Source organism: Ananas comosus, linkage group 8 (assembly GCF_001540865.1).
Source record: "Ananas comosus cultivar F153 linkage group 8, ASM154086v1, whole genome shotgun sequence".
Lineage (NCBI taxonomy): Eukaryota > Viridiplantae > Streptophyta > Magnoliopsida > Poales > Bromeliaceae > Ananas > Ananas comosus.
The window spans coordinates 9781165-9799342 of NC_033628.1; the positions used below are offsets into that span (position 1 = coordinate 9781165).

General features: G+C 33.3%; 1 protein-coding gene across 2 annotated transcripts; it reads left to right on the top strand.

Moving 5' to 3' along the window:
• LOC109713984 (hydroxymethylglutaryl-CoA synthase-like) lies at positions 2365–16858 on the top strand. Of its 2 annotated transcripts, none has more exons than XM_020238327.1 (12): positions 2365–2577; positions 10955–11061; positions 13075–13207; positions 13838–13981; positions 14321–14479; positions 14877–14950; positions 15034–15109; positions 15341–15396; positions 15655–15742; positions 15846–15986; positions 16073–16222; positions 16409–16858. In XM_020238327.1, exons 1-12 carry the CDS (start codon positions 2506–2508, stop codon positions 16616–16618), a joined length of 1410 nt encoding a protein of 469 aa, XP_020093916.1. In that variant the 5' UTR covers positions 2365–2505; the 3' UTR covers positions 16619–16858. The 2 variants fall into 2 exon arrangements, with proteins under 2 accessions (XP_020093916.1, XP_020093915.1); XM_020238326.1 differs by lacking the exon at positions 2365–2577 and adding an exon at positions 10106–10308.

Sequence of the window (18178 nt, forward strand, 5' to 3'; positions counted from 1 at the left end):
CCCTAAACGTCAGATTCCCATCCAACGGCCCACATCTCTCGAATCTGGCGACACCACCAATGTCGTTAAATTGCACTTTGAGTCCTCAAAATTTATGGCTTTTGACATTTCCGTCCTCTAACTTTAAAATGCAATTACACTAGTTTAAACTTTTTAAATTGTTACAAATAAGAACTACATCCCAATTTAAGTTCACTAATGTGGTATTGGTGTAATTTTAAGTGATTATTATATTATCAATTATAATATTATCACATCAGTACCATACTAGCAATATATTATTATTTAATTAATTAAATTAGATTGTGCTAATTTAAAATTCACATTCAACAAAGTCGGAGGACTAAAAGTGCAATTTTGCCACCGCACTAATCCCTTAAACTTTGGGCGAAGCTTTATTTTAGTGCTCAAACCTTTAATTTTAATATTTAAAAATTTAAAATTTAATAAAAGTTTTAATTTAGTTTTTAAATTTTTAATAGCAGAAAAAGTTATAATAAGATAGATGATAAGATTAAAATATGAGATAAAAAAATAAATTACAAATTTTTTTTTGTAAATATTTATTTTTTTACTTTGCCACTTTAAATTTTAAAAATCTATATTTTATTTTTTAAAAAAATTTTAAAGGTATTTTTAGAAGACTATAACATTAATGGAAAGAACAAAGTGATCAAATTATTTTTATCTTTTTTATAAAAGATAATTTTTTAATATATTTCTGTAATTTTGAAGAATACTTTCGGTATAAATTATAAAAAATTGACGGAGTAATAATGGAGCTCTGAGAAGGGGAACTAAATGCAATAACCTGAAATGTTGAAGGAGTAAAATATAAAATTTTGAAAGTAAGAAAGGAAAGGTAAAAATATATATATATATATATAAATTTTCTATAATTTAGCCAAAAAAAGAATTTTTTTACAAATCAATTAGTTTGAGGACTGAAATGAAAGTAAATCAAAAGGTTGGGGACTAGCGGTATAATTTACATATGGGAGGTAGGTAGGGCTCTAGAGATGGCTCCGGTCGTAATTACCTCGAAAACCATGCCGAGATTCCGAAACGTTTATCCATAAAAGGTTTAAAGCTCTTTGAGCAATTAACCGATCCGCGCTTGGTGGAAACCCTTTTTACTCTTTCCCTCTCTCTCGCTCGTATTCATCATCGTCATCATCTTCGTTTTCTTTGAGGAATTATAACAAACAGGTGGTGGGATTCAAATAGAAGGAGTAAAATTGGGAAGAAAATGGAAGGGGAGAGGAAGAACGTTGGTATCCTCGCCATGGACATTTATTTCCCTCCTACTTGCGTTCGACAGGTACACATTACTCTCTCTCTTTGTCCGTGCTGTTTGTGTACTATCATATCAATCTTTTCAATAACATAGTATCAAGCCAATCTTTGATTCCTGTATCCATCGTTCCATGGGGTATCGTTTATCTTTCGTACTACACAACTAATTTATTTAAAACATATGAATATAATATCTACTTGTCTTGATTTTGATTTGATCCAACTCGATTTATTATTATTTTTAAATATGACTCGATCCAATCTAATCTTTTTGCCACCGAATACAATACGTCTCTTTGTAGGTCATTTGCTTCGGTAGTTTTTGGGGTAGAGTTAGGGGTAGGTGTAATGGGGGAGCTGCGGCTTCTTCTGCTGCAAGATTGTGGAGGCTTTTGGTTTTCATTTGTTTGGTGGTGGTGAGGTGCTTGGTGTTTGGTGTAACCGGGCGCGTGCACCGGGTCTTGCACTGACATGTGGGACCCACAAATTTTGTTTTGACCGTTGCAAAATCGAGATCGCGGATGAGCTCTTGTAAACTCAGTTTAAAAATTCTTTTCTTTAGCATTATCCGACGGAGTACGTCCGCTAGGATTGTTGCTTTTTTGGGGGTTAAGGTTACGAAAATACGCCAACCTTTTTTTTATTGCTTTTTTTTTTTTGGGGTATAATAATGGATTTGTTTTATTACTGATCAGCAAAGTTAGCTTTAAATAAGTTTTGAGATAAATTAAAATTTAGATAAAAATTATTATTATTTTTTATTTATTTGTATAATTATGGAACTGAAGTTATTTCAGTTCCACTGTTTGTTTGATAGAAAATAAATGTCGTAGAAATTAGATCATGCGGGAGATGATATATATATATATATATATAGAGAGAGAGAGAGAGAGAGAGAGAGTGGGCTGGTATGCTTATGGAAGTATTGAGCCCTCCGTGTTTTCAAGTTGTTTTCGATGTTCGGACTTTCAAATCGACGATCGGCTTCGTTAGAGTTGATCTAGAGTATTTGAAGTATCTAGAAAATAAANATCCATAAAAGGTTTAAAGCTCTTCGAGCAATTAAGCGATCCGCGCTTGGTGGAAACCCTTTTTACTCTTTCCCTCTCTCTCGCTCGTATTCATCATCGTCATCATCTTCTTTTTCTTTGAGGAATTATAACAAACAGGTGGTGGGATTCAAATAGAAGGAGTAAAATTGGGAAGAAAATGGAAGGGGAGAGGAAGAACGTTGGTATCCTCGCCATGGACATTTATTTCCCTCCTACTTGCGTTCGACAGGTACACATTAATGCCACCCCCCAATCTCTCCTCTCTCTTTGTTCGTGTTGTTTGTTTTCTATTAGATCGATCTTTTCAATAACACGGTACCAAGCTAATCTTTGATTCCTGTATCCATAGTTCTGTGGGATATCATTTACCTTTCGCACTGACACAATCAATTCACTTAAAATGTATAAATATAACGTCTACAAGTCTCGATTGTGATTCGGTTCAACTCGATTTTCTGTCATTTTTAAACGTGACTCGATCCAATCTGATCTTTTTGCCACCGATATGATATGTCTCTTTGTAGGTCATTTGCTTCGGTGTTGGTTTCATGGAGTGTCGGGGTAGTTTTTGGGGGTAGAGTTAGGGGTAGGTGTAATGGGGGAGCTGCGGCTTCTTCTACAGCAAGATTGTGGAGGCTTTTGGTTTTCATTTGTTTGGTGGTGGGGAGGTGTTTGGTGTTTGGTGTAACCGGGCGCGTGCACCGGGTCTTGCACTGACATGTGGGACCCACAAATTTTGTTTTGACCGTTGCAAAATCGAGATCGCGGATGAGCTCTTGTAAACTCAGTTTAAAAATTCTTTAGCATTATCCGACGGAGTACGTCCGCGAGGATTGTTGCTTTTTTGGGGGTTAAGGTTACGAAAATACGCCAACCTTTTTTTTATTGCTTTTTTTTTTTGGGTATAATAATGGATTTGTTTTATTACTGATCAGCAAAGTTAGCTTTAAATAAGTTTTGAGATAAATTAAAATTTAGATAAAAATTATTATTATTTTTTATTTATTTGTATAATTATGGAACTGAAGTTATTTCAGTTTCACTGTTTGTTTGATAAAAAATAAATGTCGTAGAAATTAGACCATGCGAGAGATGAGTTTTATATATATATATATATATAGTGGGCTGGTATGCTTATGGAAGCACGGAGCCCTCCGTGCTAGTTGTTTTCAAAGTTCAGACTTTCGAATCGACGATCGGCTTTGTTAGAGTTGATCTAGAGTATTTGGAGTACCTAATAAATTTTGTAATTTTTCGATATCATTTGCCTAGTGATCGGAGGGGCTTAAAATCATTAATTTTAATGGCCGTGGTGAGCCGGTTGCAAGTTTAACGGTGTAGAAATATCCAAATCACATGAATTTTGATAAAAAATTCTTTATACCATATAAAACAAGATCAATAACTTTGATCTAAAATTTTAATGTCATATCATCATATTTTGTAAGATTTTTAGTTTCAGCCGTTGATTTTGAGCCATTTAGATCACTAGGCAAATGATATCGAAAAATCGCAAAATTTATTTTCTAGATACTTCAAATACTCTAGATCAAGTCTAAAAGTGCCGATCGTCGATTCGTAAGTCCGAACATCGAAAACAAAGTGGAAGCACGGAGCCCTCCGTGCTTCCATAAGCATCCTAGCCGCACTATATATATATATATATATATATATATATAATTGGACTGAAATGCTATCGGTGGTAAACAAATTTTGTTACCACTTATTTGTTTTCGATGATGGAGCCTTCAAATCGATGATCGGCATCGTTAAATATGATTTATACCACTTGAAGTATCTAAAAATAAAATTATAAATCTTTTCAATATTATTGACTTAATGCTCAAAGGGTTTTAAAATTTATAATTTTAATGGTCAATATGAAATGTTTTTTTGTTTAACGGCGTGAAAATATTCAAATCAATTGAATTTTGATTAAAATATTTTTTAAATTATTTAAAACAAAATTTATACTCTCGATCTTGATTATAAGATACCTATTATCATTTTTTAAATGATATTTATTTTTAGACTTTTTAAAAGATATTCATTTTTGTGTCCATTTGATGGAAAATAGAATAATATTGAAAAAAATAAAAAAAATAAAATTTGGTTTCTAGATGCTTCAAGTAGTAAAATATTCAACGATACCGATCGTCAATTTGGAAACTTCATCATCGAAAACAAATGGATGAATTTCATAATTATTTTTAAAAATTACAATATTTAATTTGTAAGTATGTCTAATGATGTAAATCAATTTCAACGATGTCAATTATCGATTTAGAATTTTAATCATCTAAAATGACTTAATATATCAAAGACTTCTATCATCTTGAAATGACAGTGTTGGCCTCTAAAATTTCACTAGGGTTACTATACTTCTATGGGCTTGGACTATTATACTCTTATGAGTATAAACTCCCGTATACTCATAAATTTTTAACCTCTAAAATTACACTAGAGTTACTATACTTCTATGGGCTTGGACTATTATACTCTTATGAGTATAAACCCCCTTATACTCATAAATTTTTAACCGTTGAGTGATGGGATATGTGATTAGGATGATGGTGGTCCCCACTTAAAATAATAGTGGTCCCCTAAGGTTAAGTGGGTAGTTGGTTGAATAGTATGATCTAACGGATGGAAATGATCAATAGAATAAATCTAAGGACCGAAAACTTATGAGTATAAGGAAGCCAATACTCATAAAAGTATAGTAGCCGGACTCTACTTTTATGAGTATAGATCTATTTATACTCATAAATTATTTTTTATGATGGAGCTTTTAAATTAATGATCCATATCGTTAAATATAATTAAGAATATTTGAAACTTCTAGCAAAAGGATGCAGTATAAATTTACCTTATACACGCTATTGAGAGCTTAAATTTACCTTATACAAGTACTTTAAGAACTATATACGTAAATTTGTTAACAAATCACAAAATTCTACGGCAAATATTTGGGACCTCAAATATTTAGCAATGGGATGCAGTGGTACAATTAGGGGATATTTTTTGCACCAAAAGCCGAGGGAGGTGATTTTCGGCCATAAATACTATTTTTATTATTTTATTTATCATAAATTAGCTTTGATTGTAATTTTATTTTTTTAAAATGTTATAATTGACTTTACTGTAGATAGGGCTGGCAATCTAGCTCACAGTATCGGTTCTCGTTGGGCTTGAAATGAACTCGAGATCGATTGCTCGTTTAATAAACGAGCTGAATACAAACTAAATTTTTCAGTTCGAAACCTTAATGAGTCGAACACAAGTTAAGGTCAGTTCGCTAGTATTTAGCTCGATATACTTTATTTATATTATAAATTTCTACTATTTGAATTTTTAGGCCAATCCAAATATAAAAAGATTTATATTTTCTAAATTTTGATTATTAGATTAAGATTTTAATTTTTTATAAATTTGCATCCAGTAATAAAGCTGCCAATCTAACTTACTATTCACGAACTAACTCATATTCAGCTCATTAATAAACAAATCGAATACGAGCTAAATCTTTTAGCTCGATATTTTAACAAGTCAACTTGTATTCTTTTTGTTTAATAAACGAACGAATATGAGCCGGCCTCACTTCGCTCTTGTTCAGTTTGTTGATAGTCCTAATTTTCACATCTCACATACACTCTCTCGCGTTCTTGCATTGTAGATAGTGCCTAAAATTTTTGATGAAATGAATTTAAAAAAACGATGACTAGAGTATTAAAATTACCAATTTTTTATTCATCAAATGGTAATAAAAAATAATTTTATTCGAATTTTAGTTCAGCTGAAACTTTGAGAGTCTTAATTTTCTATGTGGTTGGGTCACACGCGCAGCGATTTTGCACCGTTGGATGGAGGAATGAGGGTAAGGGTGGAAAATTGTACGGAAGGGTCTCCGTTTGTGTGGGTAATAAAATTGCTGTACTGGTGACGTGGCAACGTGAGAGACCGATCACGCGGGACATTCACAGCGCCAATGCACTCATTGCATGGCCCAAGAATTGCTCATGCAGTGACAAACGCGTAATCTTATTTGTATATCCAAAAGTGGCTGTTCGTGATGATTACAAACGCACTGCACTCATTGTACTGCACAATAATTGTTTTTCGAATGTACACATGTGTATAATGTTATTTGTATATTCAAAAGCCGATGTAAGTAGAGTAATGCTTACATCTACTGTGCCCATACAAAGCTTTCTATGATTAGAAGTTGTTAAGACTAGTAAGTAAATATTAGCATTTGGATGGCTAGAATGCAAAATTTACATCTTATATTTAGCTATACTCTTAAATAGTTTCACATTCAATAATATGAAAGAGCGCGGGAGGCCTATACGTGACGGACGCATAATATATAATAAATAACTAGATTTAAATATTTTAGGTCGGTGGTTCGGTTATAGCAGTCTTTAGTGTTAGTGGGTTGGGTTATTATAGTTGGCATCAAAGCTGGTTCACTAGCGGAAGTCTTTAGTGTTAATGGGTTAGGTTATTATAGTTGGCATCAAAGCTGGTTTACTAGCGGAAAATGTGAGTAGGGGTGTAAATGAGCCGAATACGAGCGAGCTGGGGTCAGCTCGTGTTCGGCTAACGAGCTGAACGACGAGCTGACCCCAGCCGTGTTCGGCTTGTTTATTAAACAAGAGCGAACACGAGCTGGCTCTAAAGTATCGAGCCGCAAAAATTCGCTCGTGTTCAGACTCGTTATTAACGAGCCGAACACGAGCTGGCCTACGAGCTGGCAACGAAAATAAATTAAAAAGATTAGATTAAATATATATAAAATATATAAAATTTATCCATTAGAGTTTGATCTAATAGTGAAACTTTACATATAAATGAGTCTTTTTATATTAAGCTCGTATTATATTTTATTTTACTAAAAATTAAATAATAAAATATATAATATATATAATTAATTTATATATATAAAAATATAAATACAAATAAATTAATAAATATTAAAATATATTATTCGAGTTCATCGAGCCGAACACGAGCGAGCTGACCCCACTCGTGTTCGCTCGTTTATTAAACGAGCTAAAAATTCAGACTGTGTCGGCTCGTTTAAAAAAAACGAGCGAGCCGATCTCAGTTCATTTGAGCCGAATACGAGCTGGCTCCGAACACGAGTTGGATTGCACCCTAAATGTGAGGTGGGCGTCACATTATTTGATGATTTTTAGCTTGTGTGTATAGTGTTGACGAGAAAACGTCAGTTTAAAATTGATGTGCTTAAACTGGGTTTAAATATTTTGAGCTGACATATTAGGACCCACAAATTATTAGTGCCAGTAGGCTGAATTATTACATATCCAAATAGTATCACTCACATAGAAAAACGCTCACGAGTGCAGTGCATTTGTACATCCTAAGAAATGGTGAAATCTTACACCCTCTTATTTAATGGTAATAAATTATATGTTTGTCAAATTTTTTAAAATATTAACAATTTATTAGGTTTTGTGAATTATAAAATAAAGTGTAAAATCTAAACTCTTTTTTGACAGATGTACAAATAATAACTTTCCTTTCCTTGCTCACCTATTGCTCATGAAGTTTCTTCCGAATCAAAATGAGAACTACCAACATACATATTGCCGTATAAGAGGTAAAGATCACTTTTGGTGCTTTGCCTTTTTTTTTTTTCTTTTTTTTTTTTTTTTTTTCTTTTGAAATCAATAACAAAGCGATACTCTTCTAGTTGATAATTTTGATTTCACTAACAAATATTTAAAATATTCAATTTATTATCATATTTTTTATTTTATTTGGCTTTAAAATATAAGCTAATTATTTTTTTTAATGAATTTATAGTTACGAGGAATTATATAAAATACTAGCGTAAATGCTGTAAATAAATAATATAGTTCAAATTTTAAAATTAAAGTGTCATTGACTTACTCAAATTAAATAAATTAAAATATTAGATCATAGTTCAAAAAAGCTATGTTCTTTTTTACTAAATGGAAAGAAAGAAAAAAAAATTGTAAAACTTTAAAATTTTGATTGAAAAGTTTTAAATTAAAATAGATCTTTAAAATTTGGTTCAGAATAAATCATACAATTCACCAAAATGTTTTAATAAGATCTCGTTCGGCTCAGGGAAGTTGCCCTTGCAGATGGTACTAATAATTACACACAAAAAAGTGCTCAAACTAAAAACATTATCACAAAGATGAAAGACCGTGTGAAAAGGTGGTCAACAGTCTCGCAAAAGTCAGTACCCTAGTTAGTTAATTCGCAAATTATTCACGAATTATTCATGAGTTATTGAAAATCCGAATTAAATGGTCCGTTTACAAATTTTTTCCAAAGAAAGAAAGTTATTCGTGAATTTTTGGGCCAGCCGAATTATTCACGAATTATTCGCGAGTTATTAAAAATATAAATAAAAAATTTATAATTTATATTTTTAAATATAAATTATCTTATATTTTATATCAAATTCGATTTTTAAGCCGAATTTTTCAACGAATTTAAAAATTAGAAAACGAATTTTATGCGTATTATATCCGTATCAAATTTTTGCCGAATCTGAATTTACTAATTATGGTCAGTACAGAGCACACAGGTCTTATCCCCCATCCACCCCCTTCAGAGATTGTGTGAAATTTTTTTTTTTTTTTCGCTTTCTTTCATATGCCTATTTGCCTTATATATGTAGCTAAGTTTATTATTATCAATGAAAGAAGCGGATAGCGTGCTATCTTATTCTCGAAAAAAAAAAAAAGACCATGTGAAATTAACTTCCGTTCTCAAAACTATAACCGTTACACCTAGGTCTTTAAATTTTAATTTGTTACAATTTTTTACTTGAATTTTTTAAACTTTAATAAAATCTGACAATCTAATTTAGTTAATTAAATTTTGATGTGTTATTAATATAAGTGCGTTTGGTTCGAGTTATCCTGGCAGGATTACAGGCAATCCTGCTAGGATAACTGTGTTTGGTTAATCCGCTATGTAATCTAGTCGTTAATGTAGCATTACAAATCGAGCAGGATTACATCGAAAATATTAACGGGAGTGGGGTCGTGTATCTTGCATTACTGAAATCCATTAATACTACATATTATGTAAAATGACAATTTTACCCTCCAACAACCCCAAATCTAATTAACAGCATTATTTTCATCTCTCTCGCCTTCCCCCCGGCCCTCTCTCTTGCACGCCGCTTTCTCTCGCTCTCTCTCTCTCTCGACGTCTCTCTCTCTCTCTCTCTCTCTCTCTCGCACGAACACCTATCATCTTCTATTGCATCGTCCTCCCAAGTAATCATCACGATCTCCTACCCTCCATTTGTCATTTCCGTAAAAAATAATATTCAAATGACCACAATAAGGGCAATTTTGAAAAAAATTATACTTTTATGTCAGAATTACTAAATTTTATAAACTGAACCAAACATATTAATGCTATAAACACTGTAATATAGTATTACATTACTGTATTAAACCAAACGCTCTAATACAGCATAGGTAGTACTCTTACGCCGAAATTCAAGGTACCTGGATATGTCGAGATACTTTGTAATATTGCATAACTCGAACCAAACGGACCCTAAAAGTAACGTAGCATCTTAATTGTTATTCTTATTTAATATTAGTGACATATCAATAATTAATAAATTAAATTAAATTTTTAAATTTGATTGCAATAAATTAAAATTTTAAATTAAAAATTATAATAAATTGGTGAAGCGCTTGGTCCTTTTTTTTCGCTCTTTATATGTAGAGAGAGGGGGAAAAGCGAGGCAGGGGACCGTTGGGGGCTCTCTTCTCTCTCTCCTCTGTGTATCGTTTTTGAAGAGGAAATAACACAAACAGGTGAGGGGCGTAGAGAGCGACTCGACCAAAGCGTGCGAATAGAGATGGAATTGGAGAAGAAGAGCGTTGGGATCCTCGCCATGGACATCTACTTCCCTCCTACTTGCGTTCAACAGGTCTAAGATGAGATTTTTTTTTTTGTTTTTTGGGTGTTTTTTTCACCATTTTTGGTCGATTTTGTTTCCCTTTCTCGGTCCTTTAAAGCTTAATGCGTGGTCTTAGTGTCGAAGGGGTGGTTTTAGCTCGCATCTTAGGGGTTTTTTGGGTCTCTTCCATGGTAAGATCGTTTAGGGTTTCGTGATTTGGGGAGTCCAATGAGAGGTGGGTTTGATACGAGAGATGGTGGGTTCTACTCCAGCTTATTTTGGAAGGGGCTCACTTGCGTCGTGACTCGTGAGTCATGTTTGTTTCTGGTGCACGGGATCTCATGGTGGGGACCTTTTGGGTTTCTCTGAGATTGTTGTCTCCATCTCCCCGTTGATAAGTCTCTTTTTCAGATACATTTTTTATTCCGAGTTTAATGTGGATATATACGTGTTTTATCCATGATTTAACAAATAAAAATGTTACTTTTTTTTTCCCTGATCAAAGTTAAAAAGATAAAGGAAAAAAAAATCTGTTCTTGCATCGAAGAGTGATGTAAAGAAGGCATTTTGCTGCTGTTATTGTTTTGTGAAGTTCACTTTTGTTGTGATTCTTTGTGTTAACTTTTGGAGTTATGTAAAATCGTGTTCTTGACGCAAATGGCGGTGGTGGTCGCAGGAAGAGTTGGAGGCTTACGATGGCGCGAGTAAAGGGAAGTATACCATCGGGCTCGGGCAGGATTGCATGGCCTTCTGCACAGAGTTGGAAGATGTGATCTCCATGAGGTTGCCCCTGTGCATAAGAAACTTTACGACATTACATCTTTTGATTCTTTTACTTTTGGATTAATTCATTTAACTGATATACACTATTATGCCATCTTCATTAGTTCTGCAAAATCTTGTAATGGTGGTGCAGTTCAACAGAACATATATATATATATATATATATATATAAGGTCTGGCTACTATACTATTATGAGTACGATCGCTCTCGTACTCATAAATCGTTTTCGATGATAGAGCTTCCGAATCGATTACCCATACCGTTAAACGTTATTTACAGCATTTAAAACTTCTAGAAATCAAATTTTGTAATTTTTCGACATCATTTACCTTACGATCAAGAGGTCACAAATTTGACAATTTTTAATGGCCGGTATGGGATACTTTCTAGTTTAACGGTGTAAAACAATCGGAATTTGTTGAATTTTTTATAGAAAATTCTATTCACTACATAGATAAAGATCAATAACTCCGATCTTGAATTGAAGGATCCGATCATTCTTTTTTAGGATGTCATTTGATTTTGACCGTTCATTTTATGCCCGCTTGATGGACTTTATTATAATTTTGAAAATTTACGAAATTTATTTTCTAGAAGTTTCAAATACTCTAGATCATATTTAACGGAGACTACGGAGTGGATCGTCGATTCAGAAGCTCCATCATCGAAAACAGCTTATGAATATGAGGGCTCCAATACTCATAATAGTATAGTAGCCACGGCCTATATATATATATATATATATATATATATATATATATATATAGTGGGCTGGTATGCTTCTGAAGCACGGAGCCCTCTGTGCTTCCAAGTTGTTTTCGATGTTCGGACTTTCGAATCGACGATTGGCTCCGTTAGAGTTGATTTAGAGTATTTGAAGTACCTAGAAAATAAATTTTGTGATTTTTCGATATCATTTGCCTAGTGATCGAAGGGGCTCAAAATCAATAATTTTAACGGCCGTGGTGAGCCGTTTGCAAGTTTAACAGTGTAGAAATATCCAAATCACATTAAATTTTGATAGAAAATTCTTTATACCATATAAAACAAAATCAATAACTTTGATCTAAAATTTTAATATCATATCATTATATTTTGTAAGATTTTTATTTTCAGCCGTTGATTTTGAGCCACTTCGATCACTAGGCAAATGATATCGAAAAATCGCAAAATTTATTTTCTAGATACTTCAAATACTCTAGATCAAGTCTAACGGAGCCGATCGTTGATTCGAAAGTCCGAACATCGAAAACAACTTGGAAGCACGGAGCGCTCCGTGCTTCCAGAAGCATACCAGACACACACTCTCTCTCTCTCTCTCTATATATATATATATATAGTCCGGCTACTATACTCTTGTGAGTACGATCGTCTTCGTACTCATAAGTTATTTTCGATGATAGAGCTTCCGAATCGACGATCCATACCGTTAAACATTATCTAGAGCATTTAAAACTTCTAAAAATCAAATTTTATAATTTTTCGATATCATTTACCTTACGATCAAAAGTTCACAAAATTGACAATTTGTAACGGCCGATATGAGATATTTGCTAGTTTAACGGTGTAAAAGAATTGGAATAGGTTGAATTTTTTTATAGAAAATTATGTTTACTACCTAAATAAAGATCAAAACTCCGATCTTAAATTGAAGGATCCGATTATCCAATTTTAGGATGTCGTTTGATTTTGACCGTTCATTTTATACCCGCTTGATGGACTTTATAATGGTTTTGAAAAATTACGAAATTTATTTTCTAAAAGTTTCGAATACTTTAGATCATGTTTAACGGTGTGGATCGTCGATTCGAAACCCCCAACATCGAAAACAACTTACGAGTACGAAGGGCTCTATACTCATAAGAGTATAGTAGCCCTATATATATATATATATATATATATATATATATATATATATCCTAGGATTTCTGGCTCTTTAGGATTTGTTTTGTTGTGCATGACTGAAATGAAAATTCTACTTGATGAGATATTGATATAGTGTAGTGGTTCAGCTTGACGGTTGTCACATCCCTCCTCGAGAAATATCAGATAGATCCAAGTTCCATTGGCCGCCTAGAAGTGGGAAGTGAGACTGTGATAGACAAGAGCAAGTCTATAAAGACATGGCTGATGCAAATATTTGAGGTTTGTTTTTGTCTTGAAAATTACACATTTGTCGTTGTGATGCAACTATTTATAAACACCCTGTGTTGTGGTTATTTGCTATTTGAGGTCTGAGAAATCATATGTAAACACCTTTTGTGGTGTGTGTGCCTTTTGTCAAAGGTGCGAAGTCTCTGTTCTGAATTTGGGTTCACTTGCTGAAATTTCGTCTTCTTGGTAGTTTTGGATTTCCATGAAACATTCTCAAAATGTTATTGAAATATAGATATGAGAAGAACCAATAATGTATACTTATTTATCATATATAAAATTCTCAATTTGAATGTAATTTAGAATAGAACAAAGTAGATACTAGCTGAACCAGCTGAAGCTGCCAAAATTGATCTAAACCAAACCAATGGACTGATATCAGCTAAAACCATCATGTTAGAAACTGACGGACCTGAAGAAGCCAATGAAGCTGTCAAAACTCGACCAATTTTGTGTCCATTTTACCAGTGTTCAGTTTTGCTCAAAATTTTTAACGATGTGTCGACGTTAGTCCTGAAAATTTTTGCCAAACTAGAATTTCCTTGTCAGTCTACTTAGTGCAGTGTATGTTCTCCAACTAGGTCACTAAATGTAATGTGGCAACTTTCTCATGAAACACAGGAATATGGCAATAGCGATATTGAAGGAGTTGACTCAACAAACGCTTGCTATGGGGGGACAGCTGCTTTGCTTAACTGTGTGAATTGGGTGGAGAGCAACTCATGGGATGGCCGTTATGGACTTGTTGTTTGCACCGACAGTGCGGTATGAGTTCATTATCTATTTTGAGAAACTACAGTCTTTTCTCGATTATGGCATTGAATATTTTGTACGTCTATCAACAAAGTCTATGAATCCAAATGCGTGGATGATCTTTTCTTTTCTATTTCCTCCGTTATTGGTGTTGTGCACTTGACTTTCTCTTGACCCATAATGATTTGAAACTGTTTTTCCCGAAGGATGCTGATATTATCTTTTGTCGACGAGCAATCCATTTGTTTAGGTTATGTAGTTTATGAAAATCACATGGCAAATCCATTAGTGTGTTCCATGCTTATTGTCTTTTGGAGATTTATTCATTTACAGTACTTGTTCTTTTGTTAGGTTTATGCAGAAGGACCAGCTCGGCCTACTGGAGGTGCAGCTGCTATTGCAATGCTGATTGGGCCAAATGCTCCTATTTCTTTTGAAAGCAAATTAAGGGGAACTCACATGGCTCACGTTTATGACTTTTACAAGCCTAACCTTGCGAGTGAATATCCGGTTTGCTTTTTCACTCCATTGTCATCTTATGCTTTCTAGTTTACTGATTTATCAAATTCATTTGAAATTCTTTTTTGTTCATGTACTATCTTTTATCATTGGTTTAATAAATTGCTCTAATTTCTGAACCAAATGTTTCTGAGCAAAAGTTGAGCCAAAGCCAGATGCCTCCACTGTAACCTCTTATCATGTCTTGTTAGTGACAGTATTCATGGATTTTCTGACAGATGTTCAAAATGTTCGTCTCATTGATACAATATTTAAGAAGTGTTGTTTATTGGCTTGATTTTTTCAGTTGAACAAGCTGATGTGAACAATTAACATTGTGTTGTAAAAATGAACTCTATTTATCATTTATCTTTTTTTTCCTCATTTCTCACTAGATTCTGTGGTGTAGGTTGTTGATGGGAAGCTATCACAGACGTGTTATCTCATGGCGCTTGATTCTTGTTACAGGCTGTTGTGTAACAAGTAAGATATGATCATGAAAGGTGGTAATTTAAGTTCGACTTACACCAATTACTTTTACTGAATTAACCATTTTCATTCGTCAGGTATGAAGGTCTTAAAGGAGAACAATTTTCAATTTTTGATGCAGACTATTTTGTTTTCCATTCACCGTACAACAAGGTATAGAAAACATTTATATTTATTCTTTATTATTTTGTTTTATATTTATTCTTTATTATTTTTTCCTTACTGTGTGAATCAGTGCCTCTTTGCTCTTTACTTTATATTCTACTTTTGCCGAGCTACATATTGGGGTCATAAAAAATTAAGTGAATCATTTCTTTTTCGCAATTCATATTCATAGCAGATTTTTAAACAGTTTTTTGTCTTTGCTCTTGAACTCGTATACAGCTGGTCCAGAAAAGCTTTGCTCGTTTGTACTACAACGATTTCTTGCGAAATTGCAGGTTCGGTCCTTCAACTTTTAATATTACCTGATTTTCTATTATCGGCTACGGTACTAGTGAGGTTTTTGTAGACAAATGGTGCTTGTAACAAGAATGCATTGGTTTACCGTGCTTGTTCGTCTTGAACAGACCAGCTAGTTTGTCCACCTAAATGAAATGCAGTTTCTCACACCACTTTAGAGACAAGATTATTGCTTGTCACGTTCAGTTTCTATTTCTTTGGTGTTATCTAAAGTTGTCCTTTACGGCGTCACTCAGCTGTGTTGAGAAGGACGCGAGGGAAAAATTGGCGCCTTATTCAAGCTTGTCTAGCGAGGAAAGCTACCGAAGCCGTGATCTTGAAAAGGTTAATCTTGATGCTGCTCCAGTTTCGCATGCTTACATAGTTTTCGGTTCTCTTTATCTCTTATTGTCATATTGATAAATGTTCTTTTCTTTGAATCACGCAGGCCTCACAACAAGTCGCAAAGCACTCGTACGATAAAAAGGTTCAACCGTCCACTTTGCTACCTAAACAAGTTGGAAATATGTACACTGCATCACTTTATGCAGCATTTGCATCGCTCATTCACGACAAGCACAAGACTCTGGTGCAGGACATTTCCTTTTCTCTTTCATTTCCTTTTGGTCTGTAAAACACTTCTTGCGATGTAATATTTTCCAACTTTTATTACAGGATGGGCAACGGGTCGTTATGTTCTCGTATGGTAGCGGGCTGACTTCGACAATGTTTTCGCTCAAACTTAATGAAGGGCAACATCCGTTCAGCCTATCAAACATTGCCGATGTGATGAACATGTCGGAAAAATTGAGTAAACGGCATGTGGTACGTCTGTGGAAATCAGAGGAAAAGTGGTTACTCTTTATTTTTAACGAAGAATTCTAGAATCCTACCATCAGTTAGGCTTGGCAACGCAAGCTATATCACTACACTTGAGTTCAATGCTGAGATCTTTGTTGACATTACGTTTATTTTGGCACACTAACTTTTTTGTTGTCTTTTTTCATTCAGTTCTCCCCCGAGAAATTCGTTGAGAATATGAAGATTATGGAACACCGATACGGAGCGAAGGATTTCGTGAACAGCGACAACACGAGCCTGCTATCGGCTGGAACGTTCTACCTCACCCACGTCGATTCAATGTATCGGAGATATTATTTGAAGAAGGGCGAGAACGAGGTTGCCAACGGCAAGATTGCTCCGAATTCCCTGGTTCATTGATGAAATGAATGTAAAAGCAGCCGTCGATTCCAGAGGAATAGTCACCTGTCGGAAACTAGATTGGAAAGCTCGAATTGGTCATTTGCTTCAACTATCTTGTAGCTGCATGTTGCTTAAAGTTTGTAAAATTCCAGCTTCCTAGTTAATGTTATGTTCAGTAAGCATATCCAATCTTTTGCTACTATGTATTGTTCATTCCACTCTGATTAGCAAGCAAGATGGTTATCATTCTCTAGTACAGGAGATTATCTTCTAAGTTTTTTGAAGTAGAATATTTAGATAATCCTTTTTGTTCTCTTTTTTTTTTGTTTTTTTTTTATTAGAAAATCTTCCGGGGTGAGCACTATTCGGTTAAAACTGAACCACTAAATGAAACTGAGCGAATCGTGTAGTTCAGTTTTATCCAATTTAGTTTGGTTCGGAATTTAGAAATTGGAAAAATCAAAAAAACGCAAAAATTGCAAACTATTTATTAATCTTAATATTATTATTATAGTTTGGATTAATAAGTTTTAATATAAAATTAGTTGTTACTATTATCTTATTTTTATTATTTAAAAAGATTTAAAACCAAACAAAAGTATTTTATTAGAACCAAATAAATTGAATCGAGCTGATGGAATTATTTCGGTTTGCTTTCAGGAACCTTACTTGATGCGAGAAGTGCAAATCTCTTTAATTTATTTAAAAAGTTAATAGTATTTAACAGAAGAGGAGTGCAGCAGTAAATAAGATAAGTCATTTCATATATAAAATGTACTAATTTTATTAAATTATGAACACTAAAATTTTTAAAGAGTAAAAATTAAATTTACTTCCAATCGTAATAAAAATTTATATTAAATAAATTATTTTTAAATAAGTTACCCCCATATTGAAGTAAAACCGTAGATTTAAAATACTTAGATCGCCACTTTCTGTCTGAGAAGGTGGTCTAAAACGTCACACTTACACGACATTATTATATCTCAAATCAATCATATTAATGTAATAACTTTTTTTTCAAAAAAATTATCACAGAATGATTAACTCTATTAAAGACTCATTTGGTGAGGAATATGAATGCCATAGTGCAACTATTTTTTTAGAGAAAAATAGTATATTATTTATTTTTTTATTTTTTAAAAATAAATTTAGCTGAAAGCATGAAGCAACTAGATTACGAATTTGAGATCTCGAGTATCAATCACTGAGCCTTTTGCTATAGTACAACTGTAGCGTGGAACATAGAGAATTTTGAAGGGAAGCAATGTGACCTGAAAATTGTTGCATGTGTAGGTAGGGGTGTAATATGGGCCATGCCGGACCAGAGCTACCAAACCTCCAGCTCAGCACGGCTCTGAGACCCGAAAGGCTCAGGCTGTACCAGGCTGGGCCGTGCTCCATGCGATTCCTAAAAGAATATATTTTTTTAAAAAAATATAAAATTTAAAATATAAATAATAAATTATTTTTATTTAAATTAATATTTTGATTACGAATTTTAAAATTTATAAAAATAATTATAATATAATAAATATTTAATTTTAAAAAAAATATTATATTTTTTAAGAAAAAAAA

Coding starts and splice junctions, on each gene's coding strand:
- LOC109713984 (XM_020238327.1), top strand. CDS start 2,506: ATGGAAGGGGAGAGGAAGAACGTTGGTATCCTCGCCATGGACATTTAT. Junction 13,208..13,837: donor GGCTGATGCAAATATTTGAG/GTTTGTTTTTGT, acceptor CATGAAACACAG/GAATATGGCAATAGCGATAT. Junction 14,480..14,876: donor ACCTTGCGAGTGAATATCCG/GTTTGCTTTTTC, acceptor TCTGTGGTGTAG/GTTGTTGATGGGAAGCTATC.